This window comes from Arachis hypogaea, chromosome 8 (genome assembly GCF_003086295.3).
Source record: "Arachis hypogaea cultivar Tifrunner chromosome 8, arahy.Tifrunner.gnm2.J5K5, whole genome shotgun sequence".
NCBI lineage: Eukaryota > Viridiplantae > Streptophyta > Magnoliopsida > Fabales > Fabaceae > Arachis > Arachis hypogaea.
This window is the reverse complement of record NC_092043.1, coordinates 28,484,440-28,504,852: the sequence shown is the minus strand read 5'-3', so window position 1 is coordinate 28,504,852 and position 20,413 is coordinate 28,484,440. Positions and strand designations below refer to the sequence as shown.

At 28.6% G+C, this 20,413-nt stretch overlaps 1 protein-coding gene and 1 long non-coding RNA gene across 2 annotated transcripts; one reads left to right on the top strand and one right to left on the bottom strand.

Moving 5' to 3' along the window:
- The first annotated feature begins 12,454 nt into the window (after positions 1–12,454).
- On the top strand, positions 12,455–13,637 carry LOC112706782 (fasciclin-like arabinogalactan protein 12). Its single transcript, XM_025758250.3, has one exon. The coding sequence runs from the start codon at positions 12,651–12,653 to the stop codon at positions 13,389–13,391; it is 741 nt and encodes a 246-aa protein (XP_025614035.1). The 5' UTR covers positions 12,455–12,650; the 3' UTR covers positions 13,392–13,637.
- A 3,677-nt stretch (positions 13,638–17,314) lies between these two features.
- LOC112706781 (uncharacterized) lies at positions 17,315–19,282 on the bottom strand. The gene is made up of 5 exons (XR_003155863.3): positions 18,785–19,282; positions 18,519–18,574; positions 18,080–18,150; positions 17,873–17,954; positions 17,315–17,409 (listed from the first exon to the last, which is right to left on the bottom strand). It is a non-coding gene; the product is annotated as an uncharacterized lncRNA (long non-coding RNA).
- Positions 19,283–20,413: the final 1,131 nt, after the last annotated feature.

The following is a 20,413-nucleotide window of genomic DNA, read 5'->3' as shown; positions in this document are numbered from 1 at the left end:
CAAAAACTTGGACGCGATTATCGATAATAAGACCGTGACATTTCGTTAATAGTAAAATAAGTTGATTTAATTTTCAACGATTCCGTTGATTTGCTCACACCTCTGTTGCACCTAAATGATAAATCAGTGATTCCTTTTCTCGTTTTTTTTTTAAATAAAAATAAAAATATCTGAAAACCTGTAAAAAGAAGACTAATAAATTAATAATAAATTCTCTGAAGCATTTCAACAGGTTCGTTGCTTGGATACTCTGGTTACTTTTTTTCCTTTTTACTCTTTACGCAAACTGAAATTGTTGCTGGAACTTGTCGCTATTTCTGCTACTATTTCATCATCGTAAAAACCTCTTGGCCATTATCAAGCACAATTTAGAAAACATCTTATATAAAATATAATTGCTATTAGTTAATTATATATTTATATTATTTTAATTAATGGTTAAGAAAATACTGATATTAAATATAAAGGCATAAAGTGTATGCGTGGTAAAATTATAAATATAATGTGCGTACAACAACTACTGCATGCATATTAAAAAAATGTATGTACTATGAGACAATTTTTTTTTTGGCGTTGGGTTATTTCTGTGAAGCATGTGAATTGTGATTCATGATTGGAGATTGAGATTCCGCTGAAATCATGCTATCCAACGATAAAATATGCGAAATATATAAATAGATATTTAAAGGGTTTGGTCTCTTACTAATATTCTTTCTAATGAAACTTACATCATCACGTCAAATTATTAGACATTTTTGTATGTTACGTTAAATAGCCAAATAAAAATGGGTGAGATTTATTTAGCTAACTAATTAATCATATATATGGCTTTTTGTGGATTGTGGTATTTACTGCATATTTTATGAAACATCTTTAATGATGAAATGATATAAAAATCTTTTAATATAATATATATGGTGTATAATTTAGCACGATTATTTGTCTTTAACGATAAGGAAATGTTCATTAGCAAAGTCTATCGATATTGATTCATCATGCAAAGTAGGTACCTTAATGAGTCTTTCGTCACACAATAAGTAATATAGAAACCATCATGCAAATATAAATATACAAGTAGGTACCTTAATTCAGTTTAATTTCTTGATGGTGTAGCTTACTAAGCTTAAGGCCGGGGGGACCATATAAGAAATAAGAAATTAATATTGATGTTAACTAATTAAAGAGCACAAGGTGTGGACAATGGACACCGGTCCTACAAATTAAGGAGGTTAGAAATAATTTGGTCTTCCACCATTGCCTCCAATTAAGTCCTTCTCCTACGCCAGTTTCAGCATGGTTGAACATTGTCATAAAATTATTTATTTTAAGTTTCTATATCTTTAACAACTATATATATATATATATATATATATATATATATATATATATATATATATATATATAAGAGTATGTGTTTTTGGATTAACGTTATTTGCAAACGGATTTTGGAATAAATGTATTTTTGTAGAATTAATTTTGATTAAAATGATATTGATGAGGTTAATGTAATTTGTGTTTGTATATTTTTTTTCAAACATGATTCTGAATAATGAATACTTATTGAATGAAATTTGGGCTGCACGTGAATCAGATAATATTTATATATCCGTGGTAATTATTCGCATTTAATCCGAATTTTGCGAATATTATTCGATCTGCAAAGCCATCGGATCGGATCAGATCCGATCCGCACTATGATAAGATTGGATAGTAGATTTGGCCGTGATACTGGATACGATTTGCAAATCCGTATATCCGCACATCATATAAATAGTCTAGTTTTACCAAGTGTTGTGTTATGAATTTTAGTGTGTTGTCATGAATTTTATGACATCTTATTTTTAATTTTTTATATTATACTTTAACTTAGAACAATTAAAATTAGATATTGTGTTATTATTTTTTTTGTTATTCAAGAAAATTTTTATTGATAATATTTTAGGAATAAATAAACTTAAGCATGTGAAAAATTAGATTTTTTGACATTTTTTTGAAAAAATAACCAAATAGGGACTTAAATCAATTTTTTGAATTATGCGAATATACCCGATCGATATCTGATCCAATCTAATCTGCAAGTATTCGGATCGGATCCGATCTGACCTGAAAAAAATGCAAATATCAATTGAATTCGATCTATTAAAAACAGTAAAGATCGAATAAAATTTTAGACTATATCCAATTCGATCCGTATACAATTCTAAATGAAATTAGCTAAAATCACATTAAAATACATAATTTATATTCATATTTTATATCACTTTTGTCATTTGTGTATTATGCGAATTAGTATGTATAATAAAGTGATTAAGAGAGTAGATTTTTGTGTATATTATTGTAGTAGTTAAAATATGTGTATTAAATGATATGTGACCGAATATATCGTGTATTGATGAAAATTTATATAAAATTTGTTTTTCTTTCTTTTAGAGCACAGATTTAATTGCAACATCAAAATCAATTTTAGAAATAGATGGTTATGGTTTATAGATGGTCACCGACTCACCGTCTTTATAATGATAAGTCTTTAATCTCTAATTGAATATCGAAGATAATCTATTTTTGTCAAAGTGATATATGAAGCTTCTATCTCATTATTATATCGCTCAGGTTTAAGAATGGTACCATAGCTCATTTTAAGCTCAGCATTTGTTTGCAAATCAATTTATATTATCATTAATAAAGATTCTTTATTTCTCTTGAAGCAACAAAAGATTTTGTGTAAAGAAATAACAAAAAATCATGTGTATCCAATTTAAAGGATAAAAAATTTTAACTTAAATTTTTAGAAAAAATAATTTTATAATATATTATAAAAATTTCTACGAATGATCTAAAATTCAATTCTTATTTATCCTAAAGAAAACTTAAGCATAAAACAAATAAAAAGAACTATACAAAGAAATACATGCAAATAAGTGGTTTCATGCAAAATACCATGAAAAGATTATCTATTCAAGTTGGTGGAAAAAAAAGTGATTTATTATACCTAGAAAGCCGAAACAATCTCAATATATGCTTTTGAAAAATATATCTTTGGAGCAAGTTCAAAGTTTTCACCGCCAACAAAGATGAGCTCATGCACACACGAAAATATTGATTCAAATTCTATCTTTTTTTTTTAAGATAGAAAGATTCGAATTTGTAATCTTTATGTGAAAATTATGCTATTTAAACTATAATTTATTGATGATTCAAATTCTATTTTATATATACAATAATTCATTAATTAATGATAAATTGAATTGTTGCAATTTCTTTTTCAAAATGTTCAACTACTTAGAGTTTGTTTAAAGAAAAAGTATATAGAACTAAGAGTAATCAGTCAATTTTTTAAACAACTCTATTTAATAATTAATTTTAAATATTTTAAAATTTAAATTTTAAATAATAATTAAAAGCTGATAATTAAGTAAATCCTAATTAAAAACTGTAGAAACCCTTCCTTTTCTCTCTTATTTTCATAGTCACCCACAGAAACTTTTCCTCTTCTTTCTCTCTCTCACTTCCACAACCACGCCATCTATGTTTCTCTCCAATTAGTAAAGTCACTGCGACACCCAGAACCGCGCTATTAGGCAACACCCCACAGTCGCCTCTCTTCCGCTGTGAAGGAAATCAGAAACAGCTCCGAAAGCAACGCCATCGGCAACCACTGTCTAACAACGCGGGCATCATCCTCTCGCGCCGCAGCCACCTCCGCACACTGCTACCATCACAGTTTCTTCCACCGTTGCAGCAACAACCGACGATGCAGCAACCTTCTCATTGATGTGTATCCCAGTCGATCAATTACGTCTCCTCCCCAGCGACCTGAGTTTTTTTTTCCTTTCCATCTTAGAGTTTTAGTTTAACTTGTGTTTTTTATTATGATTGTTTCTTTTGGATGTTTTTAATTCAAATTGTTCTGATTATTAAACTCTTATAGTGTTAGATATTTCTTTTTGAGATAATTAATAGTTTCTTTTTAGTGCCTATAAAGTACTCTATGTTGTATATTTAGTTTCATTTCTACTTTTGGATAACACATGATGATGCAGGTCTTTCACTTTCTCTACTTTCATGTCTTTTTTATGTTTTTGGTATAGTTGAATAAGATGTAATTGATAATGATGAGAGTTTGTTGAAGCCTTTAGGAGTTGATGCCTTTAATAAGAAGAAAAAAAAAATGACAAAAAAATAGTTGTTATTAGGAGAAGGTAGTTTTGGCCTTGTTTACAAAGGAGGCCTATAAGATGGGAGGGATGGTGTAGTGAAGATTCTAAAAAGGGAGAGACAATGTACAAGAACAAAATTTCAAATAACTATCAAATCAATGAAGAGTGAGATAGATCCATTAGCATAAAAAATGTTTAGTGTATTAAAGAATGTGAAAAATGAAAATCTTGCTAGAGGCACTATCATTGAAAATGAATTTTTAACTAAATAATAGCTTTGATCCTATTAAATTTGTCTTAACCTCAATGTCAATTCTATTGACAATTTCATTGTGTTTGTTAATTATATTCGGAAGTTGGTATTTTAAACTTTAGAAGCAAAATGAATGAAACTTTTATCCTTGTATGAAATTAATCTTTTCATGTTGTTATTTATGTCAATTTTTTTTCTTATGTTGTTGTTGTTAAAGTAGTTTAAAACTTTTTTTTTTCACTATCTTTGGAAGTTACCAAGCTATCATGCAAATAATGATAGCTATTACTTATATGAACACAAATACATAAACATAATTTTTTTTTCTTCAAAACTATTGGACATTTAAGAAGCAAATACAAATAAATTATAGAAGCAATTTGAAAAGGTGTATTTTAAACTATTAGATATTTGTATATGAGAATTTCAAAATACAAGATTGATAAAAATAAAATTCATAGTAGAAAACAAGATTGATTATACTACATTGTTAGTGTGATAGCTTTAAAAGTGAAACCAATATGGCATGTTGCTTAGAAAGATGGTGAAGGAATTTAGAGACATCTACAACTGTATCAGAAGCAAACTCAAAAAATATATAAAATAACATCTATTTAGTATGAAAAAGGAACATCTTAGTGCTTGACAGAAATAACATCTACTTAGATCTTTGCAAAATTAATCAGATATCTACACGAGAAAACATGACAAGTAGAATTAAAAAAAAAAGCCATGCAATTCTTAAAGAAATACAATTATCCACAACTGTAACACAAGAAAACTCGAAAAATATATAAAGTAACATTCATTTAGTATGAAAAAGGAACATTCTTATGTTTAACATAAGTAACATCTACTTAGATCTATGCAAAAATAATCAAGTACCTACACAGAAAAACATATCGAATAGGATTTAAAAAAAAGGATCATACAATTTAAAGAAATACAGATATAACAACTGCAACACAGGAAAATTCAAAAAAATATTTAAAGTAACATCTATTTAGTATGTAAAATAAATCTACAGATGCTAAACAGAAGTAACATCCACTTAGATCTTTACAAAAATAATCAAGTATCAAAATAGATAAATATGTTGAATAACATTTAAAAAAAAGAAAATGTATTAAAAGTATCTCAAATGGTGACGGCATCCTATGTATACATTATCATGAATTTTCTTTTTTTTTTTCTCCATGTCTTCTGCAATGGATAACGAAGAAGGGAAAAAGAAAGAGAAAGATAAGTTTCATAGCCGAATCCACATGTGGGTGTGTCTTGATGGTGGTGCGCAACAGTCGGCAGCGAAACTTTTCAGCAACAGAAATCAGATGATATTGTAATTTGTAAAGATTTTTTGGTAAGGCTCCACATAAGCAGAAGTTTTAATGTAATTCTACAGAAATATATATAATAATCATACATTGTTGTCATAAAAAATTTACTGAAATTCACCAATTCAAGTAAGGAACAATGGTATTAAAAGTAAGTGACATACACTTTTTGAATGGGATAGAATTTTAAATTTTTTAGACAAAACCATTCATTATCTAATGACAGCAACATCCAATATCTAGTTACATGCAATCACTGTTCATGCTACAACTTTAAATGCGCATATTTAGACCATACACTTAAACCTCTAAATTTAATTAATATTACAACATTTAGTAATTCAGAAAAATTAAATCACCTAGGGAACACTCCCTAGATGAACACGTATAAAAATAGTCAAATAAATTTTAACTATTTTGCCGTAAAATACAATATCTTCAAACTCAGCAAAGAATCACTCGCATACATAGCAAAACGAACATACTTTTGATGTGAACAGAAACATCTAAAAATCGGAGAGAACAAAAAAGGTTTCTGACCATCTTTAGATAACTGAATCAATTGGGATTGTGTAGTTAGATTTTAAACCATATATATAACATACAACCCTGTTGAGCATGAGCATGTACAGGTAGAGTCAACAAATTAAATTATAGCTATTCCTATTAGAATTTAAAACCATCCGCATAATTGTTTAACTTCACACCCATGTTCTTGATAATTAAAAACTAACAATACAAAAAATAAATTGACTCTTGCACCATATTTAAGACCAAATTTAAATTAAATTAAAATTAATCTAAATTTAATTTAATTTTGGCATTGAACACCCAAAGCATCTTTACAAAACAAAAAAATTGTGCAAATAATACATGCAAAATCCACCAATTCAAGAAACAAATTGAAGTATAGGAAACAAATTAAATCATTAACTTTTTGGATTGGAATGAACAAAATTTTCTTTAAAAAAAAAACTATACAATCTATAATAATAATAATAATAACACATCCAATCTATAATCGCATCTATTTCAACATCATTAAACACAAATCAAAGAAAAAAAAACTTCAATTACTACTTTTCTCCAATATAGGGTTTGAAAAAAGAAACAGATACATATTCAAACGCGGTAAAAATAGAGACAGGGGACTTACGGTGGGAGGCTGGCGGCGCTACGGCAAATAGTGTCGCAAGGAAGAAGGTCGGTGACGACGGTGGACACAGACGTCACTCAGAACGCGCGTAGAGGCGATAAGTTGGTCAGCGCAGTGTTGGCGAGGACACAGAAATTGATCGACGCAGCGGCAGCGACGTTGAACGGAACGGAGCTCGTGACTGGCAGCGATGGTATTGACTTTACCGGCGGATAGCGGCAACGCAATAAGGATAATGAGTGAGGGAGGAAGAGGAAGGATTGTGCGGTAAATATTTTAGTTTGACTGAATGTAAATTGGAGAGGTTAGGATAATTAGTGGGTGAAATTTTGAGGTGTTTCTTAGTTATTTGGACTTTTGTTATCGAACCCAATTGAATTGAGTGATAATTAGCATATATTGAGTTGGTTCCTTAGAAAAGTTGTTGTTTAAGTTATATATATAAGCATTTAATCGTTTATAACAGTGATGGATCTAAAAAATTTTGATAGTGGGGACAAAAAAGAAAAAAAAATATATATATATAATATAATATAATATAATAATAACTTTTATAATAAAAATATTATGTGTATATAAAAATTAGTTATCAAATTATTTATTAATCATTATGTATTTATATATAAATATATGTATTATTTAATTTATTTTTAATGTGTATTTTTTATTTCAATATATATATATAGGTAGTTATTTTCGACGTAAATATAATATGATTAGTTTTTATAATATCTAATTTTACAAATTAAAAACTAAAATAATCATTTATAAATAGGGTAAAGTCTATTTTTTGTTCTTAAAGTTTGATAAAAGTTTTAAAAATATCTCAAAATTTTATTTTGTTTCAATTTTATCCCAAAAATTTTTGATTTGCATCAAATATACCCCTAACGGCTATTTTTTCAAAAAATTTAAGATCGATTCAACAACAATTTCATAAAAACAACCTCTCAACACAAGCAAATCAAGCATAATTTTCATGCATTATTGTTATATTGGTCTTAAATTTTTTGAAATTTAGCCTCCAAGGGTATATTTGATGCAAATTGAAAACTTTTGGAACAAAATTGAAATAAAATAAAATTTAGGAGTATTTTTAAAACTTTTGTCAAACTTTGAGGACAAAAAATATACTTTATTCTTATAAATATATGTTTTTTTATATAGGATAATGCTACATATTCATATTTTTTTGTTAATCAAGTCCAATCAAATTTGTCTAAGACAACAAGAATTAATTATGACTAATATTATTTTAAGTTTTATTTTTTAACTTGGTTACTGGTTAATGATTAGACTTAGTTCATAAAAAGACTTGGATGTTTAGTATTTCTTATATATATATATGGTGACTTCTGTAGTGGCCATGTTTTGTGGTGACTAAGTGTGACTATAGTTGACTGACTAATAAAATTAGGACACATATATAAAAAACAATAACTAATGTATCACTTCAAAGTAAACACGGTAGTCCAAGGAACATCACTACAATGGTAGAATAGTAATTACAAATTACAGGTCTTAGAACTATTTTTTTAATGGATTGGGCCTTGAGTGAAATGAACAATAAAAAGAAATGGAACTAGAGTGAAATATTCTAAAAATGTGGTCAAAATAAAAGAAAAAAGTAATTGGACATTCAGTAAATTAAATAGTTAGAATGTGGTTTAAAAAAAAAGAGAGTTGATACAAAATAAAGTAATAAGCATTGTATCATATTATACAGCCCAAAAATAACAGTAAACATTGTAATACTTAATGCTCAAAGGTTCCATTGTAAATAACAATAAAGTAGTAAAAATTATTAACTAAAATAAAAAAAAACCGCTACTAGTAATATTATACTTATACAATTGCAAATCTTTAACATTTTTTTAATAAAGTAAAATGCATAAATAACATTAGCATGTTAAATTTGGGATTATTTAAGTTAAGAAGCTATGTATTTACGATTAATGGTATCAAAAGTAATATTCATGGTGTAGCCAAAATAATTTAGATCAAAAGGTTTGAGTATTCAGAGATTAGGAATTATAATAAATTAAATTTAAAAGTTGTTAAGTTGAGAATTTAAGATTTAAGATTTAAAAAGTATATATATCATTCACGTTTTCATATCTAAATTATTTAATTTTATTAGTAATAAAATTAATGTACATTTTTTTATTGTTATCAATAACAATCTTTTTTTTTTATTTTTAATTGTTCTCATAGCATATTTAAAATATAAGTAATATATTGTAGATAAAAAAAAATGAATCATCTATGTGGTTAGCGTTTACGATAATTAGCATAATTATACAAATTTTAGGGTTTATATTTAATTATAAAGATTAAAATTTATTTTGGACAAACAAGAAAAATAGTTGCAAATATAGAGGATATGTAGTTCTTCTATTTATTAATTAAGTAATTTATAATTAATTAAATATCATTTGTAATAATATTAGTTTATGGTTTTCAATTTCTCTCACATAAAATTTAATTTTGTTACTTTTTTAGTGTTTAGTATAAAATTCTTTGCGTAGAAGTTACAATAATAATTTTCTTACGTTTTTCATGGTTCTTAAAAATATCTATAAAATATAAATAATAATGTATCATGGATTAAAAAATAACGGGATCATTTTATAGTTAGTGTTTATGATAATTAACTTAATCATTAGATTTTAAAATTTACCAACTGAGAGAGAATTTACTCTTTTTTTTAAATGTTAAAAACTTACAATTATATAAACATAGTATAAATTTTCACACTTCACTATTTAAGATTTTGTTTTACAAATGTTAACAATGGTAGCGACTTTCTTCATTTTAATTAATATTTTTACTTTAATATTATTACAAATAATAACAATTGTTTATAATAGATTCTTGAGCATTAGACATTACAATGTTTATTATTTTTATTTTCGTACTGGATACAATATTTACTACTTTATTTTGCATCATCTCTTTTTTTTAACCAGTTCTAGGTATTCAATTATTATATATTTCGTCTTACTTTGACACACGTTTTTTGAAATATACTATTATAATTTTATTTTTTTGGTTTGTTGTCCATTTCACTCAAAGCCCAATCCATAAAAAATGGTTTTAGGACATGTGATTACCACTCTGCCATTGTGGTCATATTTAGATTCTTGAAATTAGTTATATCTTAGCTAACTTTTTCATACATGTGTCTTAATCTTATTGGCTAATCAACTATAGGTAACCTTAGCCACCACAAAACATAGTCACCAGAGAACTCACCTATATATATATATAAAAGTAAATACTTATTTAAAAATTTACTTCTTATACAATTAAAAGTCAATTCTTATTAAGATTCATAGTTGAAAAAGTTTTTTCAATTAATGTAGTTGTTACAAAAAAAAATTAATATAAAAAAAGATAAATAATACTTTTTCGAGTTAATTTCTAAAAAAAAACACAAATTTCATTTAAAATGAGAATTGATCATTTTAATAACATCTAATATAAAATTTTTAAATTAATTATAAAAGTACCAAAAATTGAAAAAAAATTATTATACGGTCAAATTTAATAATTATTAAAGATAAATAAATATTATTATCATATACTACTCAAACAAATTTCAAATAATAATGAAAACAATTACCCCACACTCATATACATACATCCGTCTCTGCTTTATAGCGTATACTATTTTGATATAGAATCGTTTATCCTAATAATTTAAATTGATAAATAATTATATCTCTACCCTGAACGGTTAGAATGGACCTATTCTGGTGGAGTTAAAATTTTGACTTCGTGTTGTGAAGCAAAAGAAAAAGTATAGTACATGATATGATGTGTTAGTTTATTATTAGGTGTGAGTGTGGAGTAATCACCATATAATTAACTACCTATAACCAAAAAAATTATAATTAGCCATGGAACTGTAAAGAATATATGTGATAGAATAAAAGCCAACTATCAATCATCATAAATATCATTATATCAAGTCTGAAAAATTCACTTACTTTATTTTATTGGTTACGTTGCATGCGTTTTCTCATAAGCAACTTCTGGTTCAACCCTAGCCATTATTCAACGCCACATCGTCCAACAAATTAAAACAAACTCGTTTAATTTGAGGCCTTAATATCCCTTCTTTATTTGTCTATGGAGGCCCTATAGCTTATTTGGATTAAAATTTTTTAAAATAAAAATCTGATAAAACAAATAATTAATTATAAAATTATAAAATTAATAATAATTAATTTTTTATTTTATTGTTTTATCATTTTTTAAAAAATATTAAACAACTCTTCCACCTTAATCTATGACAATAATAAAAAAGTTTTGTAATTCACAAATTCAACTTAATAAAATACATAAATTCAGTTATAATTTTAATTTTTATTATTTTATTTTATCTTATTTTATTTTTAATTGTTCTTATCTTATTTTTATTTACTTTTATCTTTCTAGGCCAATATCCTATATATATATATATATATATATATATATATATATATATATATATATATATATAATTTTACTTTCATAATACAATTCAATTCAATCAATAAAAAAATACAAATTATAATATTCTTCCTCTCTTCTTTTCTTATTCTTTCATAATTTTATCAAAAAGATTTAAATACATATTGCTTTCTTCAACATTGATTGAGAATTTAAGTTCATGCTATTATTGTGATAAACTAAAGTCGTATGTGGGCAAATAAAGCAAGCAAGTTCTAAAGGGTCCCCAAAAATATTGAAAATATTTGATAACCAAAATAAATTAATAAAAAATAATTAAAATTTATTTTATTTAATATTTATTAATTATAATAACAATTAATAAATATTAAATAAAATAAATTCTGGCCTCTCATTCCAATGTTGCATCATGAGATGTTGATTAATTAAGTTGGCAATTAACAGATTTAAAAAGCATTAATTAATAGCTTGTTTGTAAGAAACAGGAGATGCAATGATAATAGAAAGTAGAATCCAGTGTGGGATTGAACAGCGAGCAAGTAGCAATGCATTATGGATTATTATCGTAGGTCAGAGGCTAACATCCATTGGTGTTGATCAGACAATCCATCAACTCACCCAACCCATGCCATATTACTATCATCATCATCATCATCATCATCATCAAAAACTCCTTCACATCTTCTTTCTTAAGATAGCAGCAAAAGCAATTGGTGTTTTCCTACCAATTTTACAACAATTTCAACTTCATATGCAATCATGTCCTCTTCTTTTTTGAATTTGCCTACACACCCACTCCAGATCCACTGCTTTCCCTGCCTTCCCAAGCAATATCCAACTTGTTATTATTCACATTTTTCTATCATTTTTTTTTAAATATTCAATTGAGATAAAATTAAAGAGAAACCAATATTATCTCATAAATATATAAGCTTGTTTGAAAAAAAATAACTTTCTAAGAGAAAGTGAAATTAACATTGTTAATGAATCATCAACTCATTTATCTATTTAAATAAGTGTTTAGAATTTAAATTTGTCTATTTAAATAAGTATTCCAATAAAAAAGAAAAAGAAAAAGAAAAAGGAAGCGTTGCTAATAATGATATTAATTAAATAACTTTTGTTTTGAGCAATGAAGCCAAGTGTCTCACTCATTATATCCTTTCAATTATGATCATCATTATTAACATGCACATACACATGCATGTTTTGACATACATAAACCCCATTGAGTTCTCAATAAATTTGACTCCCTCCCACCCCTCACTCTCACCAACACACACAAAGAAAAAATGGTGACAATAATGAAATTCTTCTACTCCCTCTCACTTGTTCTGATCTTGTTGTTCTCTTCCACCACCACCATTTCGGCGGCAACGGAACCAGCACCGGCACCGTCGTCGGCGCCCACAGATATCATAAGAATCCTGAAGAAAGCCGGAGGATTCACAACCCTAATCCGTCTTCTGACAACCACACAAGTTTCGACGCAGATGAACGCTCAGCTCTTAAACTCAAACAACGGCATGACACTCTTTGCACCAAACGACAACGCGTTTCAGAGCCTCAAACCAGGGTTCCTCAACTCTCTCAACGATCAACAGAAGAACGAGCTCATCCAGTTCCATCTTCTGCCATCTTTCGTTGCGATCACCAACTTCGACACTCTCAGCAACCCTGTGAGGACGCAAGCCGGTGACGATCCTGAGAGGCTGGCACTCAACATAACAAGTTCCGGGAACCAAGTCAACTTGACAACCGGCATTGTTAACGCCACGCTTGGTGGTAGTGTTTATTCTGATCACCAGCTTGCGGTTTATCAGGTTGATAAGGTGCTTCTCCCTAAGGATTTCTTTCTTCCTAAGAGGCCACCGCCGCCGGCACCCTCTCCGGAAGACAAGCCTAAGGATTCTAAGAAGAAGTCTGATGCTGACGGTCCTGCTTCTTCTGCCGATGCTTCTTCTGCGAACAAACGTGGAGTCATGTTGTTGCTGCTAACATTTTTTCTTGTTGCAGTTTCATCATTATTGTGACAATCATGATGGGAGTTTGCTCCAATGTTGTGCTTCATTGTTTCTTCTGTTTTTTTTTTTCTTTTTTCTGTCTTCTTTCACGAATTCAACGATCGGTTTGTGGTGAAGAAATTGTAATTCGATTTTTGAAGGGTTTTTTTTTAATTTTTCAAGTTTTTGAGGTCCTCATTTTGTTTGTGCACTCTTGCAAACTGTAATCAAAGAATTTTCAATATAGAGATCATGAGACAGAATGCTTCTTTATTATATTACTTTAACTATCTTTTAGTTATACATGCATGATTCTTATTATGAGATACATAAACATATATTTTAATATTAACTATTTCACTATGTATATAAAGCATATACTTGATCAAGCATTCATGATTCTAAAATTTGCCAAAACTTAGATCTTGGTTTATTTGGAACCATCTCAGCAAATCGGTAGCACAACATAATTAACTTTTACTTGTGAGCTGTAAAAGAAATTGTCACTACGGTTTTTTTAGATAGACACAGTAATTTTTGTAAACAATGTGAATAATGCACTTTAGAATTAACCTAATAAAATTTTACTTCAAATTACTTCCTAAACTTTAAGATCAGGATAACTATGTATACACTTAGTAAATTGAACATATAGCCATTATTAACTGTGCATGAGTAAATCGAATAAAAAAATAACTATTTAATTAAAAATAATAAATATAATCATCTGCATACCTATTGAATTAAATATTCAACGTATTCATTATTCATATTTTTAGTATTCTCGTTGAAACCAATCAAAAACACAAATAGACCAGGACACAGAGCATTATATTTATCATAAAAAAAATGCCATACTGTCCAAAACTCCAACACAACACCAAAGAAAAGAAAACGAAAAAGGATAATAATTTCAATAATGTCCATTTTTATCAGTCAGCACTCCATATATTCTGCCCTCACATCTTTTCCTGCATTTCCAAGTAAATGAAAGTGGCATTACAGTTAACAAATTCCATCACTAAAACATTATATTACGATTCCCTAATTTCATAATTAATTAATAAATCTTTTGCCTCCCCATCATTTCTACAATTTTAAATTATTTCTAAGCAACCTACAAAAATACAGGTTGTTGAACATATATAATTTATAGATTTACTACACATACGCATTATTATTATCCAAATTCAATTAAATAAATTCAACAATAACAAAAGTTACTCTCATTAAAAGAGTGGAATTATACGCGTAAAATGCGTTATCATCGTCATTGTCTTTTTTTTTTGCGTTTCTTCTTCTTTACGTATTTTTTTTATCGTCGTTCTTTTATTGCTGCTATTGCATTTTTTTTCTTTTCTTCCTCTTCTCTTTGGAGATTTTGCGACATTATGTATTTTGAATTATATAGAACAATGAGATCAAATGCACCTTAATTCACTCAAAAATAAACCGAAAATTAAATTCTGAAATTACTTAATGATGACGATACACAAACAAACTTGTTTAAAAACAAGCGCAGATTAAGTGCACCTTATTCAAATTCATCAAGAGATTTTGTAACATTATGTGTTTCTTTTTTTTTATTTTTTTATGTTTTTATTATTGTTAAGAGGGTAAAATAAGAAGAATTATGAGAAAGAAAAACAAGAATGAGAAGATTAACAAGACAACAACAAGAAGAAGAAGATGAGAAGTTTTTGATTTTTTTTCTTGGTTTTATTCTTTCTCAAGAGAGGATATAAGGAGAAAGAATTTTAAATTATGCAGAACACTGAGATCAAATGCATCTTAATTCATTCAAAAATAAACCGAAATAATATACAAAATAAACCAAAAATTAAATTCAGAATGTAAATCCATTTTAAAACAAGCACAGACCAAGTGCATCTTATTTAAATCCAAAATGAAGCAAAATTACTTAATAATTGCGACATATAAACTCAGTTAGAAAACAAGCACACAAACAAAATTGAATTATAAACAAAAATGCATCCAAATCTATCAAGTAAGTTTGTAGCATTATGTATTTTTTTCTTTGTTTGATTAGATGAACAAGACAAGAAGAAAAAGAATATGATGAAGAGTTTTAAGAAACGTTTTATTCTTTTTTTTATTTTTTTCTTTTTTTTTGTTTTATTTCTCTCAAGAGAATGAAACAAAAAGAATTATAACAAAATGAAATAAGAAGAAGATGAAGAAGAAGAAAAAATAAAAAAGAAGAATAAGAAGCAGTAGAAAGTGAGGAGGAAGAGTTTTGAATTGTGTAGAACAACTGGACCAAATGCATCTTAATTCACTCAGAAATAAACTAAAATTATATTCAGAATGAATAGAAAATTAAATTCAGAATGTAAACTCGTTTTACAACAAGCACAGACCAAGTGCATCTTATTTAAATCCAAAATGAACTGAAATTACTTAATGATTACGACATATAAACTTAGTTCGAAAACAAGCACACAAATAGAATTAAATCATGAACAAAAATGCATCCAAATTCATCAAGTAGTGAGTTTGCAGCATTATGTATTTTTTTCTTTGTTTGATTAGATGAATAAGATAAGAAGAAAAAGAACATGATGAGAAGTTTTTGAAGAATTTTTTATTTTTATTTTTATTTTTTTATATTTTATTTCTCTCAAGATAATGAAATAAGAATAAATATAACAAAATTAAATAAGAAAAAGATAAAGAAGAAAAAATAAAAAAGAAGAAGAAGCAATAGAAGGTAAGGAGGAATAGTTTTGAATTTTGCAGAACAACAAGACCAAATGCACCTTAATTCACTCAAAAACGAATTGAAACTAGAATGAGACCCACGCAATGCGTGGACGGTAAATTAATGATGGTATATAATAAATATTAAAAATGACTATGTTTTGTAGAATTAAATTAAATATGTGTAAATTAAAGTTAAATTTGAAAGATGTTTGTTTAAAATAATTTCACTACAAAAAAAGGCCTATGGTCACGGTAAAAAACTGTGACCATAGCTAGTGAAAAGGGTGACCATAGATTTATGGTCACGGTTTTGGACCTATGGTCACAGTTTTTTACCGTGGCCTATTCCGTCGTGGCCATAGGTCTATGGTCACGGTTTTTTACCTATGGTCACGGTTTTTATAGTCACGGTTACAATTTTCAAATTCTGATACTTTAGGCCATGGTTTTTAACTGTGACCATAGGCCAATCTATGGTCACGCATAAAAACCGTGACCATAGCCATATCTATGGTCACGGTTTTGGCCGTGACCATAGCCTCTATGGTCACCCTTCTTTAAAACCGTGACCATAGCTTTATCTATGGTCACGGTTTTGGCCGTGACCATAGCTTCTATGGTCACCCCTCCTCAAAACCGTGACCATAGCCTTATCTAACCGTGACCATAGCTCTATGGTCACCCCACCTTAAAACCGTGACCATAGCCTTATCTATGGCCACAGTTTTCACCGTGACCATAGCCTTTATGGTCACCCCTCCTTAAAATCGTGACCATAGCCCTATCTATGGTCACGGTTTTTCACCGTGACCATAGCCTCTATAGTCACCCCACTTTAAAACCGTGACCATAGCCTTATCTATGGTCACAGTTTTTCACCGTGACCACAGCTTATCTATAGTCACCCCACAAAACCGTGACCATAGCCTTATCTATGGTCACGGTTTTTTACCGTGACCATAACCTATTTTGTTTTATGAGATTTCAATTTTTTTTTAAGCATAATCACATCCCAAAATGATGATAATTACAAAATAAATCTAAAAATAAAAAAAGATAATCAAAAATTAAGATAAATTATAATTAAAGTAACCAGCTAACATATCAATATAGTTGAGTGAATACACTTGTCTCAATCTTAGTTTTATACACGGTGATATATACACTAACACTAAATAGACACTATTAACAGAATTGTTCCATAGGCATGAGAGCAATACAACTTAGACTCTGCTAGGATAAATTGTTTCTGGTATTGCTATTCTTTCTTCTCAACGCTCGAGAACTTTTGTTTCAGCCACTTTACCATTTGAAAGCTCAGCACCTGCTTCATTAACATGCAAAATAAAGTCACATTAGACATAAACACAGAATCAATATATGCAAAAATTCCTACTGCAAATTGTACAACTTTTCACTTTCACCATTAACAACAAAATATTGTGAAGGCTGTGATATTCATGACAAATCAATGGAACTTCTTCAGTAAAAATCAAGTTCAATTAATCATGAAAATGAGTAAGAGCTGAGGGCTAAGAATGGAGCAAAATATATTTTAAGAAGGAAAAGATAAGAGCCAAAACCATTTCTCTAAACAGTTTATAAAAAGAGTAGTATAATAATACAGAATCAATATATATAACATCTTAACAATACAAAAAGAAAAGATGTTAATCCATTAATGATAGCATAAAAGAATATATCTATCAAATAACTAGATAATAGTTTTTGGTGAAGGAATAAAGAAAAGGACTTAAAAATGACAAGGCAATATTAGCAAGGAGCACCTCTGATGATACACGAGTCCCAGGGCTGTATAACACCAGTGTTAGGCCGTACAAAGTACTTCTTTGGTGAAGTGGTCTTGACCTACAAAACAGCAATAACATAACATTGAAATTAGATTATAATCAGAAAGAAACAACACTCGGGTGGAGAGAAACAAATACAAGCAATATGAAGTTCATAGCAGAATGTGTAGTTTAAAAAAGTACCTTGAAAGCAACATAATTCTCTTTGTTATTCACAACTTTAAGATCACAAAATGATTGCTTCTCCAGCTCAACTGGTCACAAGAATAACATAAGAAAATTTTGAATAAGAGCTCAAGTTTATCGAGGAAACGAGAGAATAAGAATTCATGTTTACATTAATTCTTCTGTTGAATATCAGAATAACTGAAAACATATACAACCGTATATTAGAGCATTATGTTGCCTAACGTGCTCTTCGATTTGCCAAACAGGGAGAACCATGAATCTATAATAATGCGCTCTAGAAACATAAGAAGTAAAAATGGCTAAAAGCATATCTTAATGGTTCACTGAATTCTTATTAAGCCTTGTAATTCAATTTATGTTGAAAACTTATTTTTGAAAGGTATTTTGATTCTGAATTTTGTACTTATTTATAAATCATGAATTTTTTCAGTACCTCTTCATTTAATCTGGATTGCCATGGTAGCCTTTAATATCTGATTTGTACAATTCCTGCACAATGTAAATGCCGGTGAATAAATCCATACCTGAATCATGACTTCCAAAGGTTGAATGCAGGATGGAACATACTTATTAAGTCTCAGAGATTCAAATTTTTCATTAGAAGCTGAAAAAAAAATACTAATAATAGTTTTGTTAATTGTGAACTACAATGTAAATGCAAATAGAAGCACTAAAAATCAGAAGTTTAAGGTAAAACACCAGAGTCTATAGGTTGTACACTTGACACCTTCAAAGGGAGGTCTTCAATAAGACTCTCTGTTCTCTCGCTCGCGCTCTCTTTCATCTCGGTCCTGCTCAATGACAACGGCGAGCTCTAGGGCAACAGCGGTGACGGCGGAACAGCGCAACGACGGTGGCTCTATGGAGGTCACGGTGGCTGGACTGTGCGGCGCTACAGCTCGCGAGGATGACGAAGACGGTGACGGCAAAGAACCCCCAGCGGTGGCTCTGGCTCAACGGCGACGCTTCTCTCTCCGCGATGGCAATGGCTCCCCGCGTGCGGCAGTTCGGTGGCGGTTCGGCCGCAGACGCGGCTACCTCTCTCCCTCAACGCCTTTGCAAAGCAAATCTCTCTCTCCTCCGGCGCCTCAACGACAACGGTGACGGCGGGAAGGACCCAGCCGCGTCGTCCCCTCCTCTCTTCCCCTCTTCTCCCTCGAGCTCCCCCTTCTCCCTTCTCTAGTTCTCTGTTTCCCCTTTCTCCCTCACTCACTAAAGTGTTGTATGGTGTGTTTAGGAATTTGGGGTAAATTGGGAAATTTGGGATATTATGGTTTTTATTAGAAATTTTTAAAATTAAGATAAAATATATATAAGTAATATAATAATTTTATAAAATATTTGAGATAAAATAATAATTTAGAATTTAAATATAATACTGTAAAGATTATTTTCGGAATACATAAAATTTTATTTATCAATATATTATTGAGTTTAAATAATTATTTTTAATTTAAATTATAAAGTAAACATACTAATTACATTTTATAAAATATGGTTAAATTCAAAATATCAATTATCTAAATTAAATTATATGACGTTTTATTATTTTTCCATCATAACTTTAATTTTAATTTATATAAAATAACTAATTAAAATAAAAACCGTATATAAATATTAATTGACTTAAATCTAAAGTATTTACAAAAATCCATTTAATCATTCTTAATAAATTAATCTCTAACTCTAAGAACTCAATTTAATAAATAAACTATAATTTATTCATAATAGAAATTTCTTAAATTTAATTATATAACACTTCCATTATTAAGTTATTAAATTATTTTTTATGTTATTAAGTTTTAAATTTTTTTTAATTTAAAATTAATAGTATTAAACTTAATTTTTTATTTATAAAATTAAATTTAAAATTTTAATATTTAAAATAAATCATATAAAATTATTATTAGTTTTTAATTATTAAAATTTTCAAAAGATAAAATATTTAAAATTATAAAAAATACATAAAAATCTTCATTAATTTAAACTCAAATGATTAAAACTATGATCATAGACCCCTTTAGGCCACCCTCCAAAACTGTAACCATAGACCATTTTAAGTCACCCTTTTGAAAAACCATGACCATAGATATTTTGTGGTCACTGTAAAAAACCGTGACCATAGACCCCTTTAGGTCACCTTCAAAACCGTGACCATAGACCCTTTTTGGTCACTGTAAAAAACCGTAACTATAGACACCTTTAAGTTACCCCTAAAACTGTGATCATAGACCCTTTTTAGGCCACCCCCAAAACCATGACCATAGACCCCTTTAGGTCACCCTCCAAAACCGTGACCATAGACCCTTTTAGGTCACCCTTTTTTTA